General features: G+C 49.0%; 1 protein-coding gene across 4 annotated transcripts in view; it reads left to right on the top strand.

The window, feature by feature from the left end:
• Tmem266 (transmembrane protein 266) overlaps positions 1 to 27,476 on the top strand; it is a 115,881-nt gene that overhangs the window by 49,168 nt on the left and 39,237 nt on the right. For all 4 annotated transcript variants that reach the window (XM_028865009.2, XM_028865012.2, XM_037207487.1 and 1 more), the window contains 3 exons: positions 5,405 to 5,538; positions 9,156 to 9,344; positions 26,687 to 26,841. In XM_028865009.2, coding sequence (XP_028720842.1) covers positions 5,501 to 5,538; positions 9,156 to 9,344; positions 26,687 to 26,841 — 382 coding nt within the window. In that variant the 5' untranslated portion in view covers positions 5,405 to 5,500. The remainder of the gene's footprint in view (positions 1 to 5,404; positions 5,539 to 9,155; positions 9,345 to 26,686; positions 26,842 to 27,476) is intronic.

Here is a 27,476-nt window from a genome sequence, read left to right as displayed (position 1 = left end):
GTAAGTTCCCAAGAGAATCTGGTGCTGGAGAAGTTTTGAGAACCACTGATCTAGAGGGGCAGAAACACATGGACACTTAACAAGCTTCCCATCTTCCATCCTCAAGTTCGGCTTGACATCTTTGCAGAATAGCCTATGAATTTATATTTCCCAGTAGGTCAGAGGTAAAGGGAACCAGTGAAATAGGCATGCCATTTGATGTAAGGATGAAGAGTGAACCACAACCTCTGAGGACAGGTGAGCTGAATTGAGGTGTTTGTCATGTGGTAGGTAAGAAACTAGCTGGTCTCAGAAGCCCTTTTAACCCCAGATCCCGAGGACAGCAGAGTAGCTGTAACCATCAAACATGACATCGGTCAATAACACACGACCAACAGGTAGAAGCGTCTAGAATTTCACTGAAGCCTAAAAAGCAACCTCCACCCACCCGAGCCAGACACAGTAAATCCGAAACAGGTTTTCTCTTCTACTTTCACCAGGTTTAGGGGGCGGCAGGTTTGCACTTCAGATGTTCATTTATGGAGTGCCAGACTACACCTGCTTTGTGCTAGGCTTGTGCTTTGAGGGTGGTTTTGTTTGGCAAATATTATTTTTAAATAACAGCCAGGCTGAGCGTTCCCATTATCTTAAGGCATTTTGTCTTTTAAAATGTGCTGCTTGCCAAGGACCAGAAGTTCCAGCCCAGTGGCTAGTTACCGTCCATCCGATGTGGCTCCACCCTCTTCCCCATCTTACCTTTGCTGGGGGACTAAGAGACAGGCGTCCCTGAGAGCTGCATCTCCATCTCTTCTCCAGGAAAGGGCTGCCACCTGTCAGGGACTCTGCTCCCCAGCCGGCCCCTGCAGCGTAAGCAAATGACCCCATGAGACTACTAAACACAGCAAACGCCTCATCAGTCACTTTGGAGGATGATGAGAGACCAAGTTATTGTTCTGAAAACTAATAAAAAACAAAAGGTGTCTTTTTTCTCTACATATGAATGAACTCTGTCTTGGTCTGGTCAAATCATTGATGCTGATTGATAAATAATATTAAAATTAAACTCACCATTTTGAAGGCTTAATGAATGAATGGATCTAGTAAATCACCAATGGCTGTTAATGTCATCAAAAGGAGGACAAAAGTTAGCATTTGTCTCCCAGTAGAAGTTGTGACGCTATCCATAAAATCCTGTAAAACAAAAGAATCTGAATCTAGCTAAAGTCTATGGAGTAATTACACTTTACAGGAAATATACGAAACAGAGGGACATATTGATTAATTGTATCTACTGAAGGGATACCGTCACCACAGTCCAAGTGTATGGGACAAATGACCAGTTTTTACCAATGCTGTGCACAAGGTAAGGAAGGTTGCAGAGGGCCCTGGGGACGAAGTGAGACACTGATGAGGTGTGGCCGTGGTTTGGCTTCTGATCCAGCTTGCTTCCTATCACTGTGATAAGGACCATGACTGAAAGTGACTTGGGAATGCAAGAGTTTACCTCACCTCATGGGTTACAGAGGAAAGCCAGGGCAGGGAGTCAAGGCCGGGGTTGCAGCAGGGACCAGGGTGAACACTGGCTTGTTTTCCACAGTTCCTTCAGGTTGCTTTCTTATGTAACCCAGGCCCACCTGCCCAGAGTGGCATCAACCCCAGTGATCTGGGCCCTCCCACATCAATCATCAATCAAAAAAAATGCCCCACAGACTTGCCTATAGACCAATCTGATTAAAGCATTTTCTTAATTAAGGTCCCCTTTTCCCAGACGACCACAATTTGCATCAAATTGACAAAACTAACCAGCACAGCTCCTTGTTGGAAAAGCCTTTTAAAAAACTACAGGATTGGCAAGGAAATGTTGGATATTACTAAGAAAATATTGACTTGGGATTGATGATACATTTTGTGATGTGCCTTTTTGGTTGTGAGCCTTAGCTCTTAATGGCTGAACTGAAAAGTGAGTGGGTGGGTGGGTAGACTTTCCTGGGAAGGGAAGAGGAACGGCAACACAGAGAATAAGTAACATTAAAAATGTTTGGAAAAGACATAGGGAATTATATTTATGGATACTTAAAATCACACACGCACGCACGCACGCACGCACACACACAGAAGCTACACCATTTGGGGTGACAGTCCTTCCCAAAACGAAACCCAAAGACTATTTAACAACTCCTTTGAGTTGTTGCTCAGGGGAGTTCAAGAGACTCCCAAGACAATATAGGCTATTGATGTTGCCCTTGGGGCCTTTCAGGTAAGACCCTGTTACTGAAGACGCCACACATTTGGGACACTGGGTTTAGAGGAATCGATCTGGTTCTGACCTTGAAGCCTCCTCACTGAGGACTAGCTCTTACAGTTTCAGAAGGAGCCAAGCAAGCCGCCAACAGAGAAGAGCAATCAATAGTCCTATGCAGCTGTAACACCAGTGAACACTACAATAACCAGATGGCAAGATACTCTGAAAGGTGTAATAGTGGCACCTAGAACCTGGAGGTAACCAAGAGGCACGTCATTGGACTTAAGGCCTGATCCACAAGAGGGATCCGTGCCTGGGACTATAAATTTAGCCAGCTGCCGGTGGCTGGTAGAGCCATATACCTAGAAGAAACTCATGACATCCAGTTTCCTAAGTCACTGTTGTCCTAACTGCAATCTAAATACTTATCCTTTTATCCACACATAGTGGGTTCTCACCTCTTATCAAAGAAGTTTTTTCGTTTTTTGTTTTGCTTTGTTTTTCAGAGACCGTTACAGAAAGCCACAACTGGCCAAAACACAGAGAACAACTGACTATGGGTTGATACACCTACAACACTTAGGACTTGGGGAACGTCATGGAAGAGGGGGTACAAAGATTGTAAAAACCAGATAACTAAGAGTTACTATGAGAGTCACCGAGAGAGAGAAAGAGAGAGAGAGAGAGAGAGAGAGAGAGAGAGAGAGAGAGAGAGAGAGAGAGAGAGAACACAAAGAAGAGCGAAGGGGAGAGGGGTTGAAGAACATAATTGTGGTGGTTTGATGAGAACGGCCCCTATAGACTCATATGTTTGAATGCTTGGTCCCCAGTCGGTGGAACTGTTTAGGAAGGATTAGGAGGTGTGGTCTTGTTAGAGGAGGTGTGTCACTGGGGGCAGACTTTGAGGTTTCAAAAGCTCACACTATTCCTAGTTCTCTCTCTCTCTCTCTCTCTCTCTCTCTCTCTCTCTCTCTCTCTCTCTCTCTCTCTCGGATCAGATGTAAGCTCTCAGCTACAACTCCAGCACCATACCTACCTACCTGCTACTGTGCTCTCCACCATGATGCTCATGAACTATAACCCTCTGCAACTGAAAGCCTCCAATAAACTCTTAATCTATAAACTGTCTTTGCCATAGTCTCTTATAGCAAAAGAAAAGTTACTAAGGCAATGATCAAGATATGTATGAAATTCTCTAAGAATAAAAAATATTGTATAAAAATAGATAAAGGAGCCTTTTGTTCCTTAGCTCTATTTATGGAAATAAGATCAATAAGATGATAACCAGGATCTATTATTATTTTTCAAAATAATCATGAGGGCCAGAGAATGAACAGGTATATAGAAGAAACAGGACTGTTGTGAACTGTTAAGTATTGAGGTTGCGTAGTGAGGAACTAGAGATCCATTACACAGTTCTCTACAATGTTGTGTATATTTGAAATTTTCCTTCCTAAAAGTGAAATTAAAATCCTTTACAATTATAATTCCTTCCTTTTTGTCCATTTCATATTTGCCATAACATGTTGTTCTGATAGCTTGTGTTTATTATTTCTAATTATAGCCATCAGTTTTTACTCTTCTTTAGTTAGGCATGTAAAAAGCTCGGAGTTTTCTAAGTTGCCAGCCCACCAGACTGGAGGTGTGAACAAAAGGGACTGCCTATGGTATCCTCACAGGGCTATGACCTTGTATAGCATTTCAGGTGCTCGTAGAGGAATGGCGGTTTGCCATGGCCCCATCTGGGAAAGAAGTATTGCTCACCTGGCTCCAGCTGTGGGTACCTCCACTCTAGTTCCATTAGCAGTTGAGGTTAGACAAGCTTCTCAATACCAGGAAGACATTGTGAGTGTGTTCACAAAGAGAAGGAAAAAAATGGAATTGATTAACTTTGCATGGTGGGGTGATGAATTTTATAATGTCTCCTGTATAATTAATATATAACCCCAAATATTTTTAAGGGGAGTCTTCTGTTTAACGTTTAGACCTCTTTGCTAAGGTCCACTGAGGCAAGGTAAAACCCTTACCTTAGTGAGGTATGTCCACAAGACATCTTCCACACTGGCCCTGCCCAAATAGTCTCTGACCTTTTGTCCTAAGTTATTTTACACCCTACTGACTTCCGGTGTCAATGGTTGCTGTCTTGAGCCCCACACAGTTTTCGAGAGCTCTCATTTCTTCCCTGGTTATGCTAAGTCCAGCCATCCCAGAGCTGCTCCCGCATCATGAGAGTGAGCTCCTCCCTGGCCATCTGTTCCTGGTGTTTCCCATCCTGAGAGTCATTTTCCTCCTGTATGACTCTCCCTTTGTCTCTCCAGCTGAGCCTCCTCTCTGAGCAGAATTGTAGGTCAGGAGAATGAGGTTTCTATCCTGTGAGGAATTCTTGTAGGCACAGCAGTTTGTGCACCGCGCAGCCTATGAAAAGATTACTCCTTTGAACCCCCTCCATAGTGGCTTGTCTGAAAACGTCCAGGGCAGGGTCTGTCTGCCTGTGTCCTCTCTTCAGGACTGTTCCAGCTCACAGAGGAGTCACCTGTGGTATTGTCACACTTTTTGGTAGAGAAGCACAAACTATTTACCTAAGCCGAATTTAGGGAGGAAAGCTTTCTATTTAGGTCTTCAAATAGTTTTTGGGATGTGATCAGATTCAACAGCTTGTACCATCTTCATTTATAAAAGTTTCTAAACACAGTAATAAAAGCCAGCACTTACATAGTTCGCTACTGTTCGAAGCATCTCCCGTGAGTCCGTCATTTAGGTAGTTCTGGTGTTATCCTTGTTTGGTGAAACAAGCAGAGAGTGTAGGCACAAGTGAGGCTATGAGCCTCTGCAGACTGGCCGGAGGGAGGGCCAGTTCCCCTAGCTGCTGGCTGTCTGCTGGTTCTCTCACTGAGGACTCTACTGAGAAGAAAAGAGAGACAGAATCATAATTCATGGTAGGATTTGGGGGTGCAGCAGCTTAGTGGGAATAACATGGGTGAAGGAGGAAGCCTGGGGGTTTGGAGAGAGAGAAGCACAACACCTAACATTACCACTTCAAGGCATTACTGGAAAGATCCATTCGGCAGCGCCATCAAGAAAAGTGCTGTATGGGAAACAGTGCTAAGCACTCCATTTTTAGATGAGATTAGGAGGAATTCATTTTGGCCTCTGAAGGTAATAAATGCCCATTTATCATTTCAGGGCACTCTGTTTTCATGAATCTTATAAACGCCCCACTTGGAAATGCTAAGATCAGGCTTAAGGACAGCTGAGCCCCACTAGACATCAAGACAACCCATGGCTTTGGTTGCATCTTTCAACATGACCAATCCACAGTAAGTACCTTCGGAACCTGCTCTCTGGATCTAGAACGATGCTGCTGGTGTCTCACGAGGTGAAGTTCTGCTCCTTCAGGCAATGGAAGCAAACCTCAGAATAGGACTAGGAAATGCTAAGGGTGATAATAAAATGAGAATTGCAAGGAAATTTAGAAATCATAAGAGGGTTTCTAAAAGCAGACTTTATGACACCAGGCAAAGGCCTCTTAAAGGAGAATTGCTTTCAGTTCCCAAAACCCAAGGTGCCATATGGATGAACCATTTAATCTTACCAAGTGTCAGTGTGGTAAGTCACCAGGCGGCAATTTATTTTGTGTCTGGCAACTCGCTGGTAAACAATACCAAGATAAAAATAACACTCCGTCTATTACACTGTGCTCTCCCAGCCCCCTGAGCTGTGTGCCTGGCTCCTCAGTCATCAGAAGCACGATGACGCATGCGTACACTCTGCCACTGCAGTACTCTGTGACAACCCTCCTCAACATGGCACAATGCAAGATCGCATGGCTAGGTGGTCAGCGAGACGGATCTGCTGATCTCGCTGGGATCGCCCTTCACTGTGGGCTTTGTTGTAGAGCTGACAGCTGATCTAGGTGAGAACAGACTTTAGTCAATGGGTCTCTCTGTTCATCCGATGGTCTAGACTGATCACTCTCTGCTGGTGATACGGCTGGAGTAAGAGCCAGACAAAAAGTCACAGGTACCTCTCATTCTTCTGCTGGTAACATGTCTACTGTCATCCCATTGGCCAAAACAAGTCACGTGACTGACCACCCAATCAAGGGTTTGGAAAATGCAGCACACACTCCCTTTTGACGGGAGAAGTTGCAATGCCACGTGACAAAGGGGACAATAAGGGTGGCGTTTACCCCTTCAAGGAAATCTGATGGAGTCACTAATGCACTTCATCCACCACAGTGTTCTTTATAAGCAAGACCAATGTGTAGGTTCAGTGATTAGACTGTGAGCTCTGAGAGTTTCATTTTCACCAAAGGAAGTTTGGAGTCTCTGCTGAGATGACCGTGTAGCCAGAGATGGAGCTGGAGCACCCCGACCGCTGTCCAAGTGTACTGGAGGGCAGGGATGTGAAAGGCAGATGCAATTTGTCCCACACTGGTCAGAATCAGACCCTGTTAGTTTCAGAAACATAACTCCAGCCTTCTTTGACCCCGTTGATTAGAAAGTTCTGTTGGTTCAGTTCAAAAATCCTGCTTCCTTAAGAGAACAAACTAACCCAGCTTGTACTTTTTAGGAAACATCTGGGGTAACTGGGATTCCCCCAGAAACACCCACACTTTCAGATCAATTGTTGAGAAACAGAACTGCACATCCGATGGCTGTTCTGTCTGAAGCTCTTGAGTCATTTTGTAAATGTCACACTGTGATGAGTACTATTCTCGGTGCTTGGCAGGGAGGAGAAAACCAAAGGCTTAGGGGGAGCCGGGCGACGAAAGCAAATCTGGGCGTCGGGAATTACCTGGCGAGTGTGGGTGGTCCAAGTAGCCCACCTCTAGCCCTGGAGTAATCCAAGCAGAGGAAGTGGGCAGACTCAGCTCTGAGCACCCCAGGTAACTGCTACTGTGTATGGCTTGCTGGGTCTCAGACTGCGAGAAGCATTTCAAGTTTAGAGTTTTCCCTTGGGGAGCAAGTAGAGCAGGCAAGTGGGGCCTGCCACTTAGAAGCTCCTCTCACTGGCTCCATAGCAGACCACAGAAGCCCCCAGAAAGCCTTTTTCAGTTGGAGAAACTGAGGCCAGGGAAAAGCACCACACAGAGAGGTACCAGAGCCCAAGAACGATCTACTGCAGACTGGCTGCCGCAGGATTGTCACTGGCTCCTCATTCCCCATGCACAGACCCTCTGTGTCCCCCAAATGTTAAGTTTTTACTGATCCGTGCATACTACTTTCCCTTTCTAACTGTATTGTTGGCCAGAGACACAAGAATCAGCCTCGGATTCTACAGGATGAGACAGGGCCAAGGATGTGCAGGAGGGACCAAAGATGCCCAGGAAGGGACAGCCAAGGTCTCCATCCTGCATCTCCCACCAGGAGATATTAGGCATGGCACACAGCTGTTGGCCATCTTGCAGGATGTTTATGTCTCCTAGGTCTCCATTCCTACTCAGACACCAGTGGTATTAGAAGGGCCTCCACAAACAGACAAAACTCCTGGGGGGTTGGGAGGTGTCCCTGCCCCTGGCTGAGGCCTACTGTGTGCCAGTGAAGCTGTGGGTTGGTGTTATTGCCCAAGATAAGCCTGCCTAAGACACAGACTGACCCAGACTCCTCAGTTTGCACAGGTGACCCCCAATTTCCCACCCCCCAATCTTGAGAACGGAGGTATGGTGAGACCCCTTTGAATAGGAAGGGGTCTCACCCTCTTAGCTATCCTTGGCTTTCCTCCTCACCACCCCAAGGCTCTTAAGTCTCCAAGAAGCCCCTGGCTACCTGGAGGAGATATCCAGTTGGGAACAAGGGTACCTTTTATTATTGTGACACAGATAACAGAACCACAGCAAAGAATCACATGCAGTGATTCTCAGTGCATCACGGCAATAGAAAGTGATGCACACTGCTAAGAGCTGCAGCTTTTTGTTTTTTCTGGTCAGCAGAAGGTCCTTACCTCCCCCATAAAGAACTTGCCCCCCACACACACACCCCCAAACTCACATGTTCAGGTCTTTCCATTCACCCTAAATGGTGAGGAAAAGGAGACAGACCAGGTCCTTGGACGGGTCCCTGACTGGCCAGTGGGGAAGAATAGCAACCTTGTGGTTCCCTTGCCCTCCAGCACAGCACAGCACTGCATAACACTGCACAGCACTGCACAGCACAGCACTGCACAGCACATCACAGCACTGTACAGCACAGCATAGCACTGCACAGCACTGTACAACACTACACTGCACAGCACAGCATAGCACTGCACAGCACTGCACAGCACAGCACAACACTGCACAGCACTGTACAACACTACACTGCACAGCACAGCATAGCACCGCACAGCACAACACTGCACAGCACTGCACAGCACAGCACAACACTGCACAGCACATCACAGCACTGCACAGCACAGCACAGCACTGCACAGCACTGTACAACACTGCACAGCACAGCACAGCACTGCACTGTACAACACTGCACTGCACAGCACAGCATTGCACTGCACAGCACAACACTGTGCGGTACTGCACTGCACAGCATAGCACAGCACAACCCTGCACAGCACTGCACTGCACAGCAGAGCACTGTGCAGCACAGCATAGCACAGCACAACACTGCACAGCAGAGCACTGCACAACACAGCACAGCACAGCACAACACTGCACAGCACTGCATAGCCCAGCACAACACTGCACAGCACAGCACAACACTGCACAGCACAACACTGCACAGCACAGCACAACACTGCACAGCACAACACTGCACAGCACAACACTGCACAACACTGCACAGCACTGCACAGCACTGCATAGCACAACACTGCACAGCACTGCATAGCCCAGCCCAGCACTGCAGCTTCCTGTGCCTTCGCTTGCCCTCCCTTGACCCAGGGTAGAGGGCACACTGTTCTCAGGGCTAACCCTTCCCCGTTGCTCCTCCTCTCCACGTAGGCCTGCCATTGAAGGAGGGATTTCTGAAGTTGAGATTATCTCCCAACAAGTAGACGAAGAAACCAAGAGCATTGCTCCCGTGCAGCTGGTGAACTTTGCCTATCGGGACCTGCCCCTGGCTGCTGTGGACCTCTCCACGGGGGGCTCACAGCTCCTGTCGAATTTGGACGAAGAGTACCAAAGAGAAGGGTAGGTTCTGGCGTGGCTGAGAGCCTCTTGCATAACTCCTCCCTGTGTTTCCATGGGTACCTCCCAAGAGGCCGTAGCAGAGGTGAGATACACTGAGCAGAAGAGGCCAGAAGTTGACATTAGGTCACTCAGACTCCATTTCCTCAGAAAAAGACCTTGGGTACAGAAAATGCTGCTGGGCAACCTCTTAGCGTCTTTTGTGATGTTTGCTTAGAACTTAGGTAATAATAAGATTTGTCTTCAGACTGAAATGATCCTTAATGTTCTCTGTATACCCCACAGGGGTTAGGAATGTGCCCAAGGTCACACAGCCCTTATGGGATGAACTTGGACTGCACTTGGCTCTGCACACAGTGGCATTACCTCTCTCCCTGTCTGGGGCGGGGGGAGCCTGCAGGGATGCTCTTTCTTGAACTCCTATATTACTTGTCAATCAGATCAGTGGGCGTGTTTCTCACTTGACCTCTCATTAGCCTGGTCTCTCTTACAAATCCACTCTTTAACGGAATGGTGTGATGCTCCAGCTGGATGGTGGCCAGGAAGATAAGAATTTGATCTCCTGTTTTTCAGGGGTAGGGGGTTGGAATGTTGAAAGCCACAGAAGGGCAGAAATACATCCTCAGGTCATACAGTAGCAAAGACTTCTAACTCTCACCTAAGCTTTCTCCAGTTCCATCCTGTGGCTTCTAGACACAGAATTGTAAACACTGGTCAGCACCAAAGAGCCAGTTCTGGGCAATGCTCCCAGGTGCCTGTAACCATTTTAGAACATGCTGGCTGCTCTAAACACAAAAGGAAGGGTTGCCATGCATTTTAGAAGCAAAGGAAAAAGGCATAGCTAAGTTAAATTTGCAGAGCCAGGATTCCCTGTTTGGTTCCTGAAGGGATACCCCCTTCCTAAGATAAATGGCCAAACAACCGGGAAGCTGTACTCCTGCTTCTGAAAAAATGACACCCCAGTGGCTTTCTCCAAAAATATAATTTTTCCAAGTATTGTAAACACAGCTAGCAGGACCCCAGAAGAAAATGACAGGAAAATCTCCAAAGGGGTCGGGGAGAGGCCTTAGTGGGAAACAGCGCATGTTCTGTAAGCAGGAGGATGTGAGATGGAATCCCCAGCAACCAGACCGACGTGGATGCATGTGCCTGTAACCTCAAGGGGTAGAGAAAGGCAGATCCAGAGAGCTCACTGACCAGACAACTTAGCCAAAATGGTGAGCTTCTGGTTAGTGGGAGACCCTGTCTTAAGGCAAAAAGGCAGAGACCCACAGAAGGTGCCTGGAGCCCTGCTCTGGCTTCCGCAGGTACACACACCCTCACATTCACACGCATGTGCCATGCATGGAAGGAAGGAAGCAGGGAAAGGAGGATGGACATTTCTGAGGCGTGCCTAGAAGAGGCAGTATCGACCTGAGCAACCAAAAGCAGACTAAAGAGCCTGCTCTTCCTGGTCTCCTGTGGCTTAAAGCCTGAGTCAAGGCCCAGAACTGGGGCCAGCTGTGTGGACACACGGCCTGTGCAGCAGCGCCAGTCGGTGCTCAACGGGACCACAGAGCTCTGAGTTCACGGCTCTGCTCCTGCCCTCTCTGAAGTTCAGTTCTGTGGACTGCAGTCCACCAGCCGGAGGGTCTTCCATGAGCACCCAGAGAGTCACGGTGTTCCTGCTCTCTGGTGGTCAGATGCGGTATTACAACCTCCGGAAATAGCCAGGAACATGTGCTGACTCTTCCACCCTGGCCCTTCTGCCCTGGCCTGATTTTTATCAGGCCCAGTTCAAGTGCATATAAATTAAATGGCATCGAAAGAGATAGGAAAACCTTTAAGGGCTCTGGTTCAGAATCCACAACTGCTCCTGTCACTGTATAGTGAGTGGGTGTGCCCCACGTGGGTGGACCACACCACAGGGTGTGCCTCATTTCCAGACTTACCCCTGCTATGTTTGCCCACTCCCCAGGTTGTCAGAGACCCCCCTCAACCAGTTTGTTTCTGAATTGGCTGTCTGCAAGGTCTCTCCCGGCCAGGCAGAGGCCTTTGATTTGATTTGGCTCTCCAGGTGGGTTCCCCACCCCCACCCCACGCTGCTCTCATTATGCAAAGAGGAAGCCACAGGGAGATGACGAGCTGAGAGCCCTCAGTGGGACCCCTGTGGCAGCCAGACTGCATCCTGGGAAGGAAGAGCCCTGCCGGAACAGAAGCTGGGGGAAGGACCAAGTAAGAGCATGCTGGAAAGGAGCCAGGCTGTTCCTGGCCCTTGCTTCATTTCCCAGGGCTTTCCCACCATTTTCAACCCGGCTCTTCCTGAAGCAATGCAATCCAAGAGTACAGTCCAAGTTTACGTGCTCAGGGTTACTTCCGTCTGTAAGACCTCTTCCCACTGAGGGAAGCACTTTGGACAGGAATAGATCTTTCCTGTAGGAAACCAAGGGACCTTAGGGACCCTAATACAAAGCTGCAGTGACTCATCTGCCCTACAGGTGTGTCCCCGGGAGTGTGGTGACTGTAGATGCTTTCCAGTTTCCCATACTCCGGGACTGTCAGGGCTGGAGAGCTCAGTGAATGCTTGAGAACTCTAACAGCATGAAGAGTGTGGTCAGGTCACAAGGTACCAGAGGAGAGCAGTGCTATCCCTTCTTGAGCAGATCTCACTGCCACTGTCCCCAGAGTGCTCCCAATAGTGACACTATACACACGTTGGACGGCCCTTCCCCCTCCCCCAGCCTTTGGTACCACTGTTATACCCCATCCTCAAATATGACCGTTCCAGGCATCTAGTGTAAGTGAAAACATACAATATTTGTGTTTTTATGAATGGCTTGCTTCAATAAGAATACTGTCCTCAGGGTTCACCCAAGGTGTAACATGGGCCAGAGTTTCCTTTCTTGTAACCCAAATAATATTCATTATATATTCTACGTGTTCTGCTCACGTTATGGACACTCGGGTGATGTCCGCATTTTACCTATCGTGGATAGTGCTGCTGTAAACATATATCTCTTCGGGTCTCTGAGGTGTATACCCACAAGCGCACTTTCTGAACCACGCTCTACAAGGCCTCAGGGCATTAGAAGAAGAACTACCATTGTTCCCAGAAGCTGTGACATTTTACACTCCCACCAACAGTGCATCCCATGTCCGCTCCAGTCCTTGCTGTTCACCATTTTGAGGAGTAGTCATCCTAAGAGTGTGAGGTATGATGTGATTTGAGAATTTTGAAGTGTGCGATCCTGTTTGAGCACAGAGTCCTGTGAGGTAAAATGGGCCATCATCATAACTCAGACTGAGCCCCAGGCACAGGGGAGGGGCCAGCCTCGACTTGCTGAGAAGTCTGTGTTTCAAGCTTTTGTTACTGTAACAAATACCCCAGAAATACCTAGAAACACCCGCATAGACATAGCCAGAGGTGTGCTCTACTAAAGAATATCCTAGACATCTCGACGTCCAATCATGAAAGCAGTCACAATCAACCATCATCTAGCCTTTGTCCAAAGACACTTGCCTGCCACCGCCCACGCTGTCTGTCGCCTGTGACAGTCAGCTCTACTGTCAGGCAGCGTGGGGTTCAGAGGGGAAAATCAGGCTACTGTACAGGCTGGCGCCGCCTCAGACTCCAGGTCTCCTCCGAGCCTCACCCTGACTCTCAGGCGTGTTTGGCAGTCCTCTTTAGCGGTGTCTCATAGCTTCCATTTTCTTCAGTCCTTTCCTGAAGGCGACATTCTTTCCCACAGCCCCATGAAAGTACAGCAGCCCCAGATGGAATGCAGTGCACCCCCAGACTCTTCCTTCTTCCCATCCAGCCTGGACTCATCTTCTGAGCTCAGGTTCCATGGCTTTCTTCCTCCCAGGAACCTCACTCCTTCGGCACATCCTTCCCACGTCCAGTGTCCCACCCTCCTCTCTCCTAACCCCCACTCTCCACCCTGACCCCCGTTGGCCCCCGTCACTCCCCCTCCCTCCCTCTCTGCAATCAAACTTCTTGCAAACTTCCTGCAAGCTTCCTGCAAGCCTGCTGCACTCCTCAGTCTACCACAGTCTGGCTGCGGCCTCTCCCATGCCCCGCCACTCTTCTCAAGGGCATGGTGCCTAAGCTTGATGCCCAACTTGACTGGATGTAAAATCACCTAGGAAACACGTCTCTGGGAGTGTCTATGAGGATGTTCCCAGAGAAGTTTAACAAAAGGGGTAAGATCTACCCTTACTCTAAGTGACACCACCCCCATAGGCCCTAAACTGAACAGAAAGGGAAGGGAGGAAGCCAGCTGAGCTGTGTTCCTCACCCCACTTCCTGACTGCAGACACAACGTGACCCGACGGCCCCCGCTCCCACTGCCATAGCTTTTCCACCGTGATGTAGTATATATTCCTTTGACCAGTGAACCAAAACAAGCCCTCTCCTCTAAAGCTCCCTTTGTCAAACATTTGCTCTCAGGGACAAAAATAAGTAACTAATGCAGGCATCCACATCCCCTTGCTACTGAAAGCCTTACATTGTCCTCTGCTTGCCATGGTATCCTGATGCCTACTACCACAAACGTCTCTCCCTCTGCCACTGTGCCTTCTAAGCCTTTGCCAGACAAACAACAGTTATCATCTGCTTGTTCTTTAACTGTTGGAGTACACACACACACACACACACACACACACACACACACACACACACACACTTTCACTACCCTTTTTCTGCACGCTGGCTCATTTTATCCATCTCTGTAAACTTTTAGCTAGTAATGATCAAATGATCAAAGCCATGTGTCTGGCCTCGATCTCCCTTTCAAACTCCTAAGTTCTTTCTGGACATCTTCTTGGGGATCCCCAAATGCCTTTGAATCCTGACAAATGTCAATGGAATGATCTGGTCTTCTTGTTCTGAGTTAGCTGCATATTTGAAAGGGGAAATGTCCTCATCTATACCCAGATCATTTTCTTGTATAGCCTTTTTGGTGATGACACTCAAATCCAACCTGGGGAACCACCACCTGCCCATTACTGCCATCTCAGATACAGCGTGTCCCCAGAATTCTCTCCTCAAAGTGGAAACAGCTCAAACCAGTGGGGCCCAGAAGTTGCTTGGTCCTGATCCTTCACAACCGAAAGAAGCCAGGAGCACCTACGTTTCCCTCCAGGGGCCCTAAGCCCCCTTCTCACCTCAACAGGGACCAGTGTTTCCATTGCACCTCTAAGCTGCCCGGAAGTCTGTCTGTCCGTCACTCACAGATACCACTGCGGTTGGAGATCTTGTTCTCCATGGCTTTGACTCACTCTCAGTCCCACTCTAGTGCCCGTGAGGTCACTACTGCCAAAGGTGTCCACTGTGGGAATGCTAGTGCCCGTTCCGAGGGCACCTGGGAAGCTCATGCGGTGTGGGTTCCATTTGGGTAAGGACAGAACATTCCCTTCCCCTTGACTCCCAACTCTGGCTCCTGCCGACCACGTACTTCTCACACCCTCTGTAGTTCTGCTGGGTCTCGCCTTCACCTCCCTGCATCCGGGTCAGACCGAGGAGCGGCCCTGGCTCACCATGCCCGCTGATGCTCTTCCTTCCCCTCCCAGTGTCTGCTGCCCTCTCAACCAAAGGTCTCCCTCCTTCAGCACTGATAACACAAACCCTCCCCTCCACGTGACTCCACAGAGGCGAACAGTCTGGGGACGGGGAGAAGGGGAGCAGAGGTGTCAACTCCAACTGCAAAATCCTGTGACAACCAAACGCTGTGAGACTAGCTAGGTTTCCTCCCTCATAACTTACGTCCTCTTACTGAGTCCTGCACGTTTGCGTGGCTTTCATTTTCTCCTTCACATTCTTCCTGGAGGACTGACGACCATCCGTTAATTGCTACCGACTGTGTGTAACAGAAAACCCAAACTCATTGGCCTCCGGAATGTGGACTCCAGAGCTAAGGTAGCTCTGAGGCCAGTCCAGAGGACTCAGTGTCAACAAGGACCAGGTTCCCCTTATCACTGCTGTCAACGGTATTGACTTCATCTTGACACCAAAACTGGCCTCAGTTGGTGCCAGGGCTGCCTGTGGTAGCCATGCATTCTCATTCATATCTAGCAAGCGAGAATAAGTGGCCCATGATTAGCTTGAGAACGACATAGAACCTCCCCAGAAGCCTCCAGCAGTTCTTACCTAATGTGTTATGGGCTGGAATTGAGTCACGGGGGCAAAGAAAGCTCATAGGCTGACTGGACCGGTCTTTTGAATGGTAAATTGCTATGCAGATGTGGGAGGCTCACCCACAGTACATCACAGCCTAAAGAGCCGTTTCAGGCTGGCTAGAAGGCTCAGCTGGTAAGGGTGCGTCTCACTGCGGAACCTGTCGACCTGAGTCGATCCCCAGAATCCACACAATGGAGAGAGAGAACTGGCTACACCAAGTTGGCCTCTGACCTTCACATATGCCCAGTGTGCATGTACACACACACACACACACGCACGCACGCACGCACGCACGCACGCACACGCACACTTTTTAAAAGGGAGAACTAATTTCCCATTTCTAACCGGACTCCCAGGCAGGTGAAGCTTGGAAGGAGCCCGGGTCTCAAACAGGCTTAAATGGAGACAGCGTCTTTCTGCCAGAATTAGGGAGTCAGAGGAAGACAGCATAATGGGGCACAGGGATATTTTTTGAGATGTCAGGTTAGAAAAAGAAGACAGGCCCAATCTAGCAAACACCTCTAAATAAGGACCGAAATAATTTTAGATATGACAGCAAGCAATAGCTGGGGGCAAAGAGAGGCAGGAGGGGGACTATTAAGCCACAGCCCAAAATAGCCTCTTCGCGGCGGAATACCTTAAGGACACATCCTCCAGAAATCTCCTGTCCCTCCCCCCTGATGCTCCCACAGCCCACTCCTTCCATGTTGTCAATGATTAGGAAAGCAATAAATGCACAGGTATACTCTTTGTGAGCAAAATGCTCACCCACTCCCACTTCGTCACAACTTGCAGATAGGTGCACACAGCCTTGGACAACCTCTGGGCTCTACACTTCTCACATCTAACCCCAGCCCTGGGCCAGGAAGTTCTTTCTATCAGGGACCAGATCATTTGAGACTGGGATAGAGGGCAGGCTGATAGACTAAGGAATGACTTGAATGCCCGAGTGTGAGTGAATGGGCAACACTACGATCAGATGGCATGGGAAAGCTAGTCCCCCTGGAGAGTGGTGTAAACTGATCTACGTGGAGTTGGTAAGACCACAGGACAAGGAGGGAGAGCAGCACCAGCCTTCTCGTGCCCACAGGTCACAGCTAAACTGGAGCCGGGATGCCTCCTCTCCACAAAGTCAGCCTAAAAGAAAGAAATCAGATTGGCCTCGGAGCATGCCAACTCTACTTAGAAAGAATTTAGACCTGTTCAGGGTTAACAGGCATGCCCACCCTAGCCGTGACCATGCAGGTGTGAAGCCTGGGGGTTCTGTGTCACGATTCATGGAAGGATGGGAAGATGGGCGAGAGGGGAGGAAGGGAAGAGATTTGCCTACAGTAAAATACTGTCCTTCTTGAGGCTTTCACAAGGATTCTCTAGGCTCCAGCTATCAAAGAGAGCATTAGTTAGAATACAAAATGTATTCATCATAGGCAATATCCTTTTTCTATCATCCGGGAGCCTCTCATTTTTATTTGATTAAGCAATCGGTTCACAGATACATTATTAAAATACTCACCCACCCCCACCTACTCACAGCCTACGTGGTGTACAGCCTTCGGGGACCACTAGATGGCAGCAGAGCGCCTCTGGTGATCAGGCATGGGAGTGGGCACTTGAGCTCAGCCCGAGGGAGGAAAGTTTGCACCCTCAGGCTGAGTGCAGAAAGCCAAGGGAGCCTGGGTTTATGGTTTCCAACATGAGAGCCCTAGTTATCTGTGGAGACATCCAGGATCCAGAATTTGGCAGAAGAGAAAAAAGGAGAACATGGCCAACTTAGAATTTACCAAATTCCCGTCAACCCAGAGGGGCAGGGCAGGAGAGGAAGTTGTACCTGACGCTGCAGCAAGCTTCCTCCCACAGGGTTAGGGAGTTGACCTAATCTAGTAGCCCTAGTTGCCAAGACTAGTAAAAAGGAAGTCCTTAGATTTGTGGTCAGTACTCGGAATCGAGGCGTCTCTCCTGTCCAACCTGAGCGTTTGTTTTGTGAAGTGTGAGTGGTGTGCTCCGAGACTGTGCGTGCTGCCAGGGTTGCCTCCTGGACTCAAAGGGGACAGAGCCTGACTGTTCTCCATGATGTCCTGGCTCACCCTGGGAGAGGGAATGAAGCTCCAACCATCTCAGAGAGTCAGCTAAAGGGTGTCCCTGTGGCTCTGGGTTGATGGTTCTCACAGGGCAGGCTCCAAGTACTTCTGCAAAGGCCAGGATCATATTTTTAGGATTAACAAACTAAGGCCCCAAAGACTGGCTTCAGGGTCTAGTCAACATGTGGCTGGGATTAGATACTAAAGATACTAATTGCCACCAAAGCTAAGTGAGTCCTTTTCCCCACCATATATTTATTTGTTTTTGAGACAGGGTTTCACTCTGTAGCCCTGGCTGTTCTGGATCTCGCTCTGTAGACCAGCTGGCCTCGAACTCACAGAGATCTGCCTGCCTCCCGAGTGCTGGGATTAAAGACATGCTCCACTATGCCTAGCTATAAATTAACCTTTTAAATGCCCAGAACAGCTCCTGGCGCATAGAGTGTTGTAGTTGGCTAGGTTTTTTTTTTTTTTTTTTAAACTCTTTGTTGTCTGGGGACCCGCCATCCAGCTCCCAAATAAATACTCAGAGACTTACTCTTATTTATAAATGCCTGGCCTTAGCTTGGCTTATTTCTAGCCAGCTTTTCTTAACTTAAATTATCCCATCTACCTTTTACATCTGGGCTTTTACCTTTCTCTATTCTCTATTTCTTTCTTTCCTCCTTCCTCTGTGGCTGGTTGTGTAGCTGGGTGGCTGGCCCCTGGCGTCCTCCTCTCCTCTTTTTCTTGCTCTCCTCTCCTCTCTCAAACCTAGACTTCTTCCTCCATTATTCTCCCTATCTGGCAGCTCCACCTATCTCTCTCCTGCCTCGCTATTGGCCGTTCAGCTCTTTATTAGACCAATCAGGTGTTTTAGGCAGGCAAAGTAACACAGCTTCACAAAGTTAAACAAATGCAACATAAAAGAATACAGCACATCTTTGCATCATTAAACAAATATTCCACAGCATAAACGAATGAACACATCTTAAGCTAATATTCCACAACAGATTGTACCATGTATGCGTCTGTTAAATCAACAAAAATGAAGCATAGATCAAGGAGAGAGCTGGATCTCTGTCAACCTCATGGCTTTCTCTGACCATGTGCTAGCCATCTGCAATGAATACAGTAAAGGAAAACAAAGGGGGGACCAGGACATGCTGCTGACTGTCAAAGCCACCACCAAGTCCAGCGGCTTCCATGGTGCCAGTGTTGAGCATCATAGAAACAGAGCATGTGGGCCAGACCGGGCTCCTCAACCTTTCCCACCCTGAGCCCTGTACAGAGAACCTGTTATACAACCATAGGCACATAGGAATATAAAGTAGGTATACAAACCAAACACTGATAATAAATCATAAAGAAGTTTATTTAAAATAATTCTCTGGTAGCCATATAATTCCCCGTTAAAGACTAAAGCAAATTTGCACATTAATGAGATGAATGTACCTGTTTATGCTTACAGAAAGAATTAAACCGTGACTGAATCTGTGATACTCTAGGGCAGAGCATCTTCAACAATTTTTTTTTAAATCTCCAGTGTCGAGACTGTCACTTCACATAAATATATAACACAAAATGACAGAAGCGTGTTTGTTTAAGGCTATTTCAAATTATTGGAGTGTTTGTCCTGATCCCAAGCCAAAATTCCTTTAATGATTTCTGGTTTTGGAAAAGGGTCTCCCTATGTAGACCAGGCTAGCCTCAAACTCTCAGAGGTCTGCCTGCTTCTGCTCTGGAGTTCTGGGCTTTAACAATTTCTAAATGAAAATTTTCAGCATCTTAATGAGCAATTTAAAAAAACCAAACAATCTAATATATTGCAGTCTAAAGATATACTAATTTAATATGTATATCTTTATACATATTAGGAAAGATAGAAAAACAGTAAATGTTTCTATTTCCCATAGTTAAACCATACTGTTTCCCTAACAGGAGAAAAGTTTGCTTACAGAATAGAAACACTTTTCTATTAACATTCCTTGTTCATTAACATTCAATGAACATTAACAGTTCATTAACATTTCCGTGTCTCAACTTTGAGCCAAGGTGTTTTAGGAAGTGTCCATGGGTATTGCGTGGCATGAAAGCCTGTGTTCAGATCCAAGGCTACAGTGAAGTTGGGAGATGCAACATGATTTATTACACATTTGATATTTGTGGGTGTGGTACCAGAGACGGAGCCTAGGGCTTCGCACATGCTTAGGCAAGTGTTTTCTCCACTCAACTACCCCCAGCCCTCTTCTGACCCTTCTTCTGTGTTTTTTGATGTGTGTTCACATGCCAGTGGAGACCAGAGATCAATGTCAGGCATTTTCCTTAATCATTCTCCAACTTGCATTTTGAAACAGGGTCTCTCACGGCACCCGAGCTAACCAACCAACCAGCTAACCAACCAACCAGCAAGCCCCAGGAAGCTGCCTGTCCCTGCCTGCCTAGCTTTTTACAGGGTGCTAGGGGGTCAAACTCAGGTCCTCATGCTTCTGTGGCCAGCACTCTACACGCTGAGCTACCTTCCCAGCCCCGTGAATTTATTTGTTTCGTGTTCAGTAACCTTTAGCCAGACTTTTCCTCACCCTCACTCTAAGTGATGATGCGGAGAAACCACCGAACTAGACTGCTCCGCGGCTAGAGAGAAAAGTTGGTTGGGGATCAAACGCCAAGTCCATCTCAGGAGACATTCGTTCCATGACCTCCCAGTGTGTCTTCTGTTGCTATGACAAACACCAAAGGCAACTTGGGGAGGAAAGGGCTAATTACGTCTTCCAGGTCAGGGTCCACAATCAAGAGACCCTGCAGCAGGAACTCGGGGAAGGAACCTGGATGCAGGAACCGAAACATAACCATGGAGAGACGCTGCTTATTGTCCTGTTCTCCTCCGCTCGCTCAGCTTGCTTTTTTTTAAATACAACCCAGAACCACCTGCCAGGGGTACCATTGTCCATAGTGGGCTGCTATTCGCTAATCATATTAATTCATATTAATTAATTCATAATTCATATTAACCAAGAAAATGCCCTTCCAAACTTGCCTACAGGCCAGTCTGATCAAAGCGTTTTCTCAATTAAGGTTGCCTCTTCCCAGATGACCTCCAGCTCATGTTGGGTTGACCAAAATCCTAACAAGCACAATGACCCCCATATGAGATTGCGGTTCATGGTGTAAGAAGCTAGGCAGGTGGAAGAGACCACCCAGGTCCCCCTTGATGATCCTCCGTGAGAGTCAAGGAGTCCTTGCCTCTCGTGAGGCCTCATGCACAGGGTTGTGTTTTTGTGCATATTTGGGGGCCTATGACCGTTGTTTTCATCAACTGTGGGATTGTTCTGCTCTGAGGAAGCTGCCAAGCCACTGGTGTAGAAGACAACTTGAGGCAGGGATGGGCTCGGAAAGCCTGGTGCTCCAGGCTTCGTCTCAGCTGCTGCGACCACCCGGCTTCTTGACTCATTCCGACCTCCCTCAGTTCTTCTCTTGGGACACTTGAGGGATGGCGGTCTACATGTGCAACCAACAAGGTCTTCTGGCCCTGTCACCCCAGGGGAATCAGTCTTTCTGATGTCACCCCCCCTACACCTATGGAGCACCTTTTAGGATGATGCAATGTCTCCACCATCTCTACAGGCTCTACCCAGGAGAAGGCAGGCAGTTTCCTCTGCCCCTTCCGTTGCCTAAGCACACGATGGATTGTGGGGTGGAAGAGGCTTGGCCCTGGAGGAGCAAGCTCAGCCCTGAGTGGTCCACACCACATGGCCTATTTCACCTTTAGGATGGGGCTGTTTCAGTGCCAAGCTTGGGAACACTGCCTGATCCTGCCTGCCTGCCTTCCAGGCCAGTGCCAGGATTGGCCTTGCCTCCCATAAAAGAGCCTTTGTTGGGGGGAGTTTCCAAAGTTCATTTTCATATTCTCTCAAATTGTTACCCGAACGACTAAGAATATAGAGCAGAAGCCGCACAGGCCCTCACCTGCTTTCCACTCCCGGACTCCTCTGAGGCCTCAGGAGGGGGTGCCGGAACTTCTCTGGAATACCTCCTGCCATCATGCCCATCTGTCAGTATTTGAGATTTGGGCAGCCCAAGCCCGCCCCAGGCTGCCCCTGGCTTTTGTAGCGCACTTTGGGAAATAGGGGCACGCCTGCCCTCTGGTGGCAACTCCAGGAATGACATCACCCCGGGGCTTTGATTCCTCAAGGCCACCAGAAAGTAATTTTTCTCATGCCGTTTCAACCCAAAAACGTTCCGTGATCTTTAGTTAACCGCTCAGGGATCTTTAGAAACGGGAAATATTTCCTCTTCTTGCCACGAACACACACTCTTATTGCAATGACTGAGTCACTTGCATTTCACAGGAAGTATTACCAGCTATTCGGGACCCCAAACCTGGAGCCAGCCAGGAACCTGCAGTTTTAGCACCACTGTTCCGGTTCCCACTGGAGCGCTCTGCCGAGAAGCCCAGGTCCTTGCTCCTATGGAGTTGTACTGCCCTGTCCAGGTCTCTCTTGTTCAAAACGGAGCCACAGGCAAGCCTCCTGGGCTTCGTGCTGAGCTGGTTGTGGCCCCCTTACGGTCACCAATATCTCTGTCCTGCCCCCAGACTTCCTTCACCACACCCTGTTCATTCTCCGTAATACCCGTCACCTGTAAGGACAGCTCTCGCCCGCCTCACCTGGGCTCTCATTGAAATTCAGCGCCAAATGCAGTGGATGTTGAGGAGGACACAGCTTCTAGAACTCAGTGGGTGCCCCAGGTGATGAAGAGTCAGGACAGTGGGGCTACACCTTGGAATCACCCCAGGAAGCTAGACCATGGTCCTGACCCGGAAGTGGGTAGGGCTTGAACCTTGGAGCTTTACAACAACCTCTGACCTGGATGCAGATCCCAACCCCCACCTCCAGGCCTCCCCGCTCTGACACATCCACCCACAGTGGTCCCTTTTTAGATGGTCATCCTTTGTCCGTGTCTCTTAAGTCCCTGCTGAGTTGTGGGGGTCACTGGGAGGAAAGAGGTTCCCCCAGTAGGTGTGATATCACCAGTGATACAGATACCACCTCCTTGTGCAGCCAGGGGACAGACACTCCCAGGCTGATGTAGTCGGAGGTAGCTGAGGGCCAAGCTCTGGTTGGACACACGTAAGCTGCCATGGGATTAGACATACAGGACCTGAATAGATAGGCCTGGCTTTGCACCTGCTTTGGGGTTTGGGGACATCTGTAGGGTGTGGGTGCTCCTCTCCAAATAGGTTGTACCAGAAAGTCTTTGCCCAGTGGGAATGAGTGCTCTCCCATGGTTAGCTATATGGCGCCCCCTCCCCTAGACTTCCTCAACTATATATTCTAGCCCCATGCAGTTTGGGCAGAGTTGGTAGGGAGCAGCTGGGTACTCAGGTGAGGGTCCCATGTCCTTCCCACCCCTTGATGAGGGGATGGAACAGTCAAGAAGTCCTGCTGGGGTGATAGTTTTCAAGTAAGCAAGCTTAGGAGGACAGGGTGGCGAGCGAGCGAGGCTCAGGGGATGGCCCTGTATACCTCAGCACCTGGTTTTAAATGTCTGCTCAACTCTTCACCATCCTGAGTCCTGCGCCGGCTCTGGGTTTCCCTGCTAATGCCCCCGTCACCTTATAGCACCTTATAACTGGTTTGAGTTCCTCTTTCCCACTACAATGTCACCAGTTTTGCTGACTTGGGACACAGGGCCCACCTAGCCCATACTGGGGTCACAGCATCCTTTGACATCCAGATCTGCCCCTGCCTCCTTTTTGAGGCCTTCCATCTGATCCCCTCTGTGGCTCGGGCTAACCTCAGATCGCCGCAGGTGACTCCAGGCCTGCCCACACCTCTTTCAACAGCAAAGTCAGCATATTTTCACACTGAGGCAAGCTACAGCCAAGAGTACTTTTCCTCCCCTCTGCTTGGGGGCTCTCCTCTGGGGCAGAGGGAGCAGCAGGCTCTCAGGGCGCATCTCACGCTCAGCAGATGTACAAGACAGGGGGCCGAAGGATGCCCAGCTGCTTCCCCTGACCACGAGGGTGAAACCTCCTGTTCACCACTGGACGTCACCCAGGGCCGACAGTCTTCCCAGCTGCCTGTTTTATTTATAGCTTCCAAAGCTGCTTGGCTCCCATTTCAAAAGACAATGAAATGTCACCAGGGTTAGTGGCCGGCCACTAACGGTGGATGTGGAACTGGAGCTGAGGGGTCCTTGTGCCCTGGAAGAGAAGGCATGCACTGGAAGACCACAGGGTGGGAAGGGCACAACACCACATTTCCACAAGGCCCAGGCTGAAGGCTGGGCACAAACTGAGAGGTATGAGAGGTGCAAATAGGTGTGGCCCAGGGGAAAAAGTACGGAGCAGGTAGGACTGGGCAAGGGGTGGGGGGTGGGAGGAAGAGGGCAGACGGACAGAGTTCTCAACAGCCAAGAGTGTTCGCTGCAGAAAAGCCTCTGCAGAGAGTGGCGCCCGCCCGTGAGCAGCAGCCTTCCGCTTCCAGGGGCCTCCAAGTGGCTGGGAACAGGTTGTCCTGGAGCGCGAGGTAGAGGCTTCACTGTCCAGGACTCCCCTCTGCCTCTCATGATGACAGCTGGCCTCGGGGGTTTTCCTCTAGATTTCTCTGGCTCCTCAAGGTGTCCCAGGGTCGTGTAGCCTCGAGAAAAGGCTATTTATCACTCAGAAAGTACTTCTCCTGGCTGCTAGGGCTCTTTTGTTTTCTCTCTCGGAGTACAACTGAGAAAATCAACCTTGGGCTTCTGGGAACATTGCTTTTTCAAATACTGTGATGGCCCTCTTTCTTCATCCGTACGTTTCTCCGACTAAATTACAGTCACTCTCACTCAGGCTCTGAGTTTACCAGACCTAGCAGAGAGCAACACACAGGGCGCTGTAAAGTTTGAATGACGTGTGTGTGTGTGTGTGTGTGTGTGTGTGTGTGTGTGTGTGTCTGTGTGTGTATTTAGTAGGTGCCTTCTATGCAGTATCTGGGATATACTTATATACTTGTGTTAAGAAGTTGTTTGTTGTTATCTGAAATTTGAATTTATCTAGAATTTATCTACTGAGCTCTTTGGGTTGACCTCTGGAGCCTGAAAACAACAACAACAACAACAACAACAACAAATGAGAAGTGTGGTCAGTGCAGTGCATTTTAAGTTTTGCTGTAAGGGGCCATGCAGACCCCACCGTTGGTCTTTGTGATTTAGCTCCCACTGGGTTTTGTAGCCCTGCTTTCCATTTCCTCTTAAAGAGAAGCCTTCCCTTCTGACCTAGCCAGTCTCCTCCTCTCTCACTCCATACTCTTGGCCTTTGTAGGAACTCATGTCAGTCATTTTCCCCCATCCACAATGACCTACTTAGCTTCCTCCATCATGCTGAGGTCTCCAAGCATCTCTTTCTGGAACCTGCTTCCTGAGTCTGGAGAGGACCATGTCTGGTCTTTGCGTCACCACTGAGCCAAGGATAGAGACCATCAATCATTCCCATAGGTATTAGAAATATCCAGAGAGACTTGAGCAAGCCCCATTTCCTGGCAGGTTTCTTCAAGACTATCACCTCTGGCGTTCAAGCTTTCTCTGAACAAACTATGAGGAAGATGTCACCAGTGTCCACATCATTTTTTCTGAGAGTGCTAAAAAGCAGAGCTGCCTTCCCAGCCCATTGACACCTGAGTATTCAAGAGGAGGACACTGGTCCTCCTTGCAGCAGGCTGCAGCAGACTGACTCCCTCTGGATGGGAAGGATGTGGGGATGGTCAAGCATTTGGGCCATCAGATATTATTATCGTGACCATCAGTACCATCATCACCATCAGCAACAGCATCACCCTCAGTATCATCATCATCATCATCATCATCATCACCATCATCATGATGTCATTTCAGCCCACACCATGTTTTCAGGTCAGATACATTCTTTCGTTTAGCTTTCAACAACTCTACAAGTTAACAATACTATACTTTCCAAATGGGGAAATAGAGTCCCAGAGTGATCTGATGTCTTTGCACATGATCCTAGGGCAATGGGGTAGACCCCAAAGTAAAGACTTCCCTGGCTTATCTCAGCCCGTTTAGGGTGTATAATTCTTACTAAAAACAGCCGGGCAGGAACAGGTCATAAACAACCAAATCAGTGCGGTTTGAGTGCAGCGCCCTCTTGAGTTCCTCAGGGGTGGGGATCTAGAACCCTGAGAGGCTCAGCCGCTCTGAGCTCCTGTGGCCTCCTGCCTACTCCCGACCTACTCAGGAGAGTCTATCCTCAGGGGCCTCCACTCCCCTGTAAATGTCTCCTAGAAGACAGCCATCCACAGAGTGTGAGTCGCACCTGATGCTCTGTGACTGGAGGCAGCCACGACCTAACCAGTTTGGTAAACACAGATGCCATTCTTGTGGAGCACAGTAAAGGGACTGGAATATCCCACAAATAAATGACCATTGAAAATGGACCCAGATTTTCCCAAACTTACACAATTATAGAATTTTGTGGGGGGGGGGGTGTCAAGTAACAGCTATTAACACTCTGCAGGCCCAGTGTCCAGATAATCTGTTCTGATAAGCAGGGAATCAATCCAACACTTCCTTTTATAGCTGAAAAAGTCGAATTCCATCCACTGGGTGCTTCAGCATATTTGCTGAGTATAAACAGAGATTTCCCCAAATGCCAGCATGTGGGCTGGGTTCTGAGAGTCACAGACATGTGGTGTCAACAGCTTGTCCTGTGGCTCTTGCCCCCCCCCCCCCCGCAAGTTTGACTCCCCTGTGGGTGTGAGGTTCACACCCATTTCTGAGCTGAGAAGCCTGAATCCCAGAGAGTTCCCGTAAGTTCCCAAAGCCAACCTGTAAACGCAGCCGCTGCGTCCCTTAATGAGATGGTTTTACTCTCGGGACTTTACGCAGTGGCCTCTGGAGTAAGCTCCCTCTCTCAGGAAGCCCTGCTGCGGATGTAGCTCAGTGGTGGCGTGCTTGCTTAGTTTCCCAAGGCCCTGCCTTCCCTCCCCAGCACAGCCTTACAGAATGAAATAACATCATGGTGAGCCCGGGTGGGGGGGGGGGGGAGCCAGGCTGGTTGATTTGAGGCAAGGCTGTGGCCAAGGTCTCTCCACTCAGCCGCTGGGCCTCTCTTCTCCTTGCTTTTGTCCCTGCAGGTCTAACTGGCTGAAGCCGTGCTGTGGGAAGAGAGCAGCCCTGTGGCAGGTATTTTTGCTCAGTGCGGGTCTCAACAGTTTCCTGGTAGCCTGTGTAATATTGGTGGTGATTCTCCTGACTCTGGAACTTCTAATAGATATAAAGCTTCTCCAGTGTGAGTAGCCAGAGAGATACATATGCAAATACATGTGTCAATATATTCACTGTGCATCTGCATCCCTCAGGGGTCCCCAACCTGCAGACTGGGATCGTCCCCCAGTGTGGGCCACCGCCAAGCTGCTGGCCCCACGACAGCCCATGGGGGTTGCCCCTGGGGAGGGGACACGTTTGGCAGCTTCTCTGTCACTATCAACGTGGCTTCGTCTCCTGTCCAATGTGGCCTCTTCAGTGCCCCTCCCCCAGCGTTCCATAATCAGAAACTGATGAGACAAAAGGAAAAGTTGGGGACCCCTGTATGCATCTTTTTTTTTTTTCTATATTGTTCTCATTTGGAATTTTCCAGGGTGAGATTTTTTTTTTCTGGTGTAAACAGTTCCGTTTTGGGAAGTTGATCACTGGTAGTCACTAGCCAGCAGCTGCAGGGCTGGTGTAGGTACCAGCCTGAAGCGGGCAGCACCATCTACACGGGCCCTGATAGCTTTGAACATGCTTTTCCACACCTACACCTTCAACCCTGCCCGCAACCCTGTGGTGCCCAGGACGGGTAGGACAGGACCCCGTTTTACAGAAAAAGCAGACAAATTAAAGTTTGTGGGACCTGGAGACTCACCCGAGGTCAGAGGAACAGAG

Source organism: Peromyscus leucopus, chromosome 7 (assembly GCF_004664715.2).
Source record: "Peromyscus leucopus breed LL Stock chromosome 7, UCI_PerLeu_2.1, whole genome shotgun sequence".
NCBI lineage: Eukaryota > Metazoa > Chordata > Mammalia > Rodentia > Cricetidae > Peromyscus > Peromyscus leucopus.
Note: the sequence above shows the minus strand (reverse complement) of the source record. Positions and strands in the feature narration are given on the sequence as shown.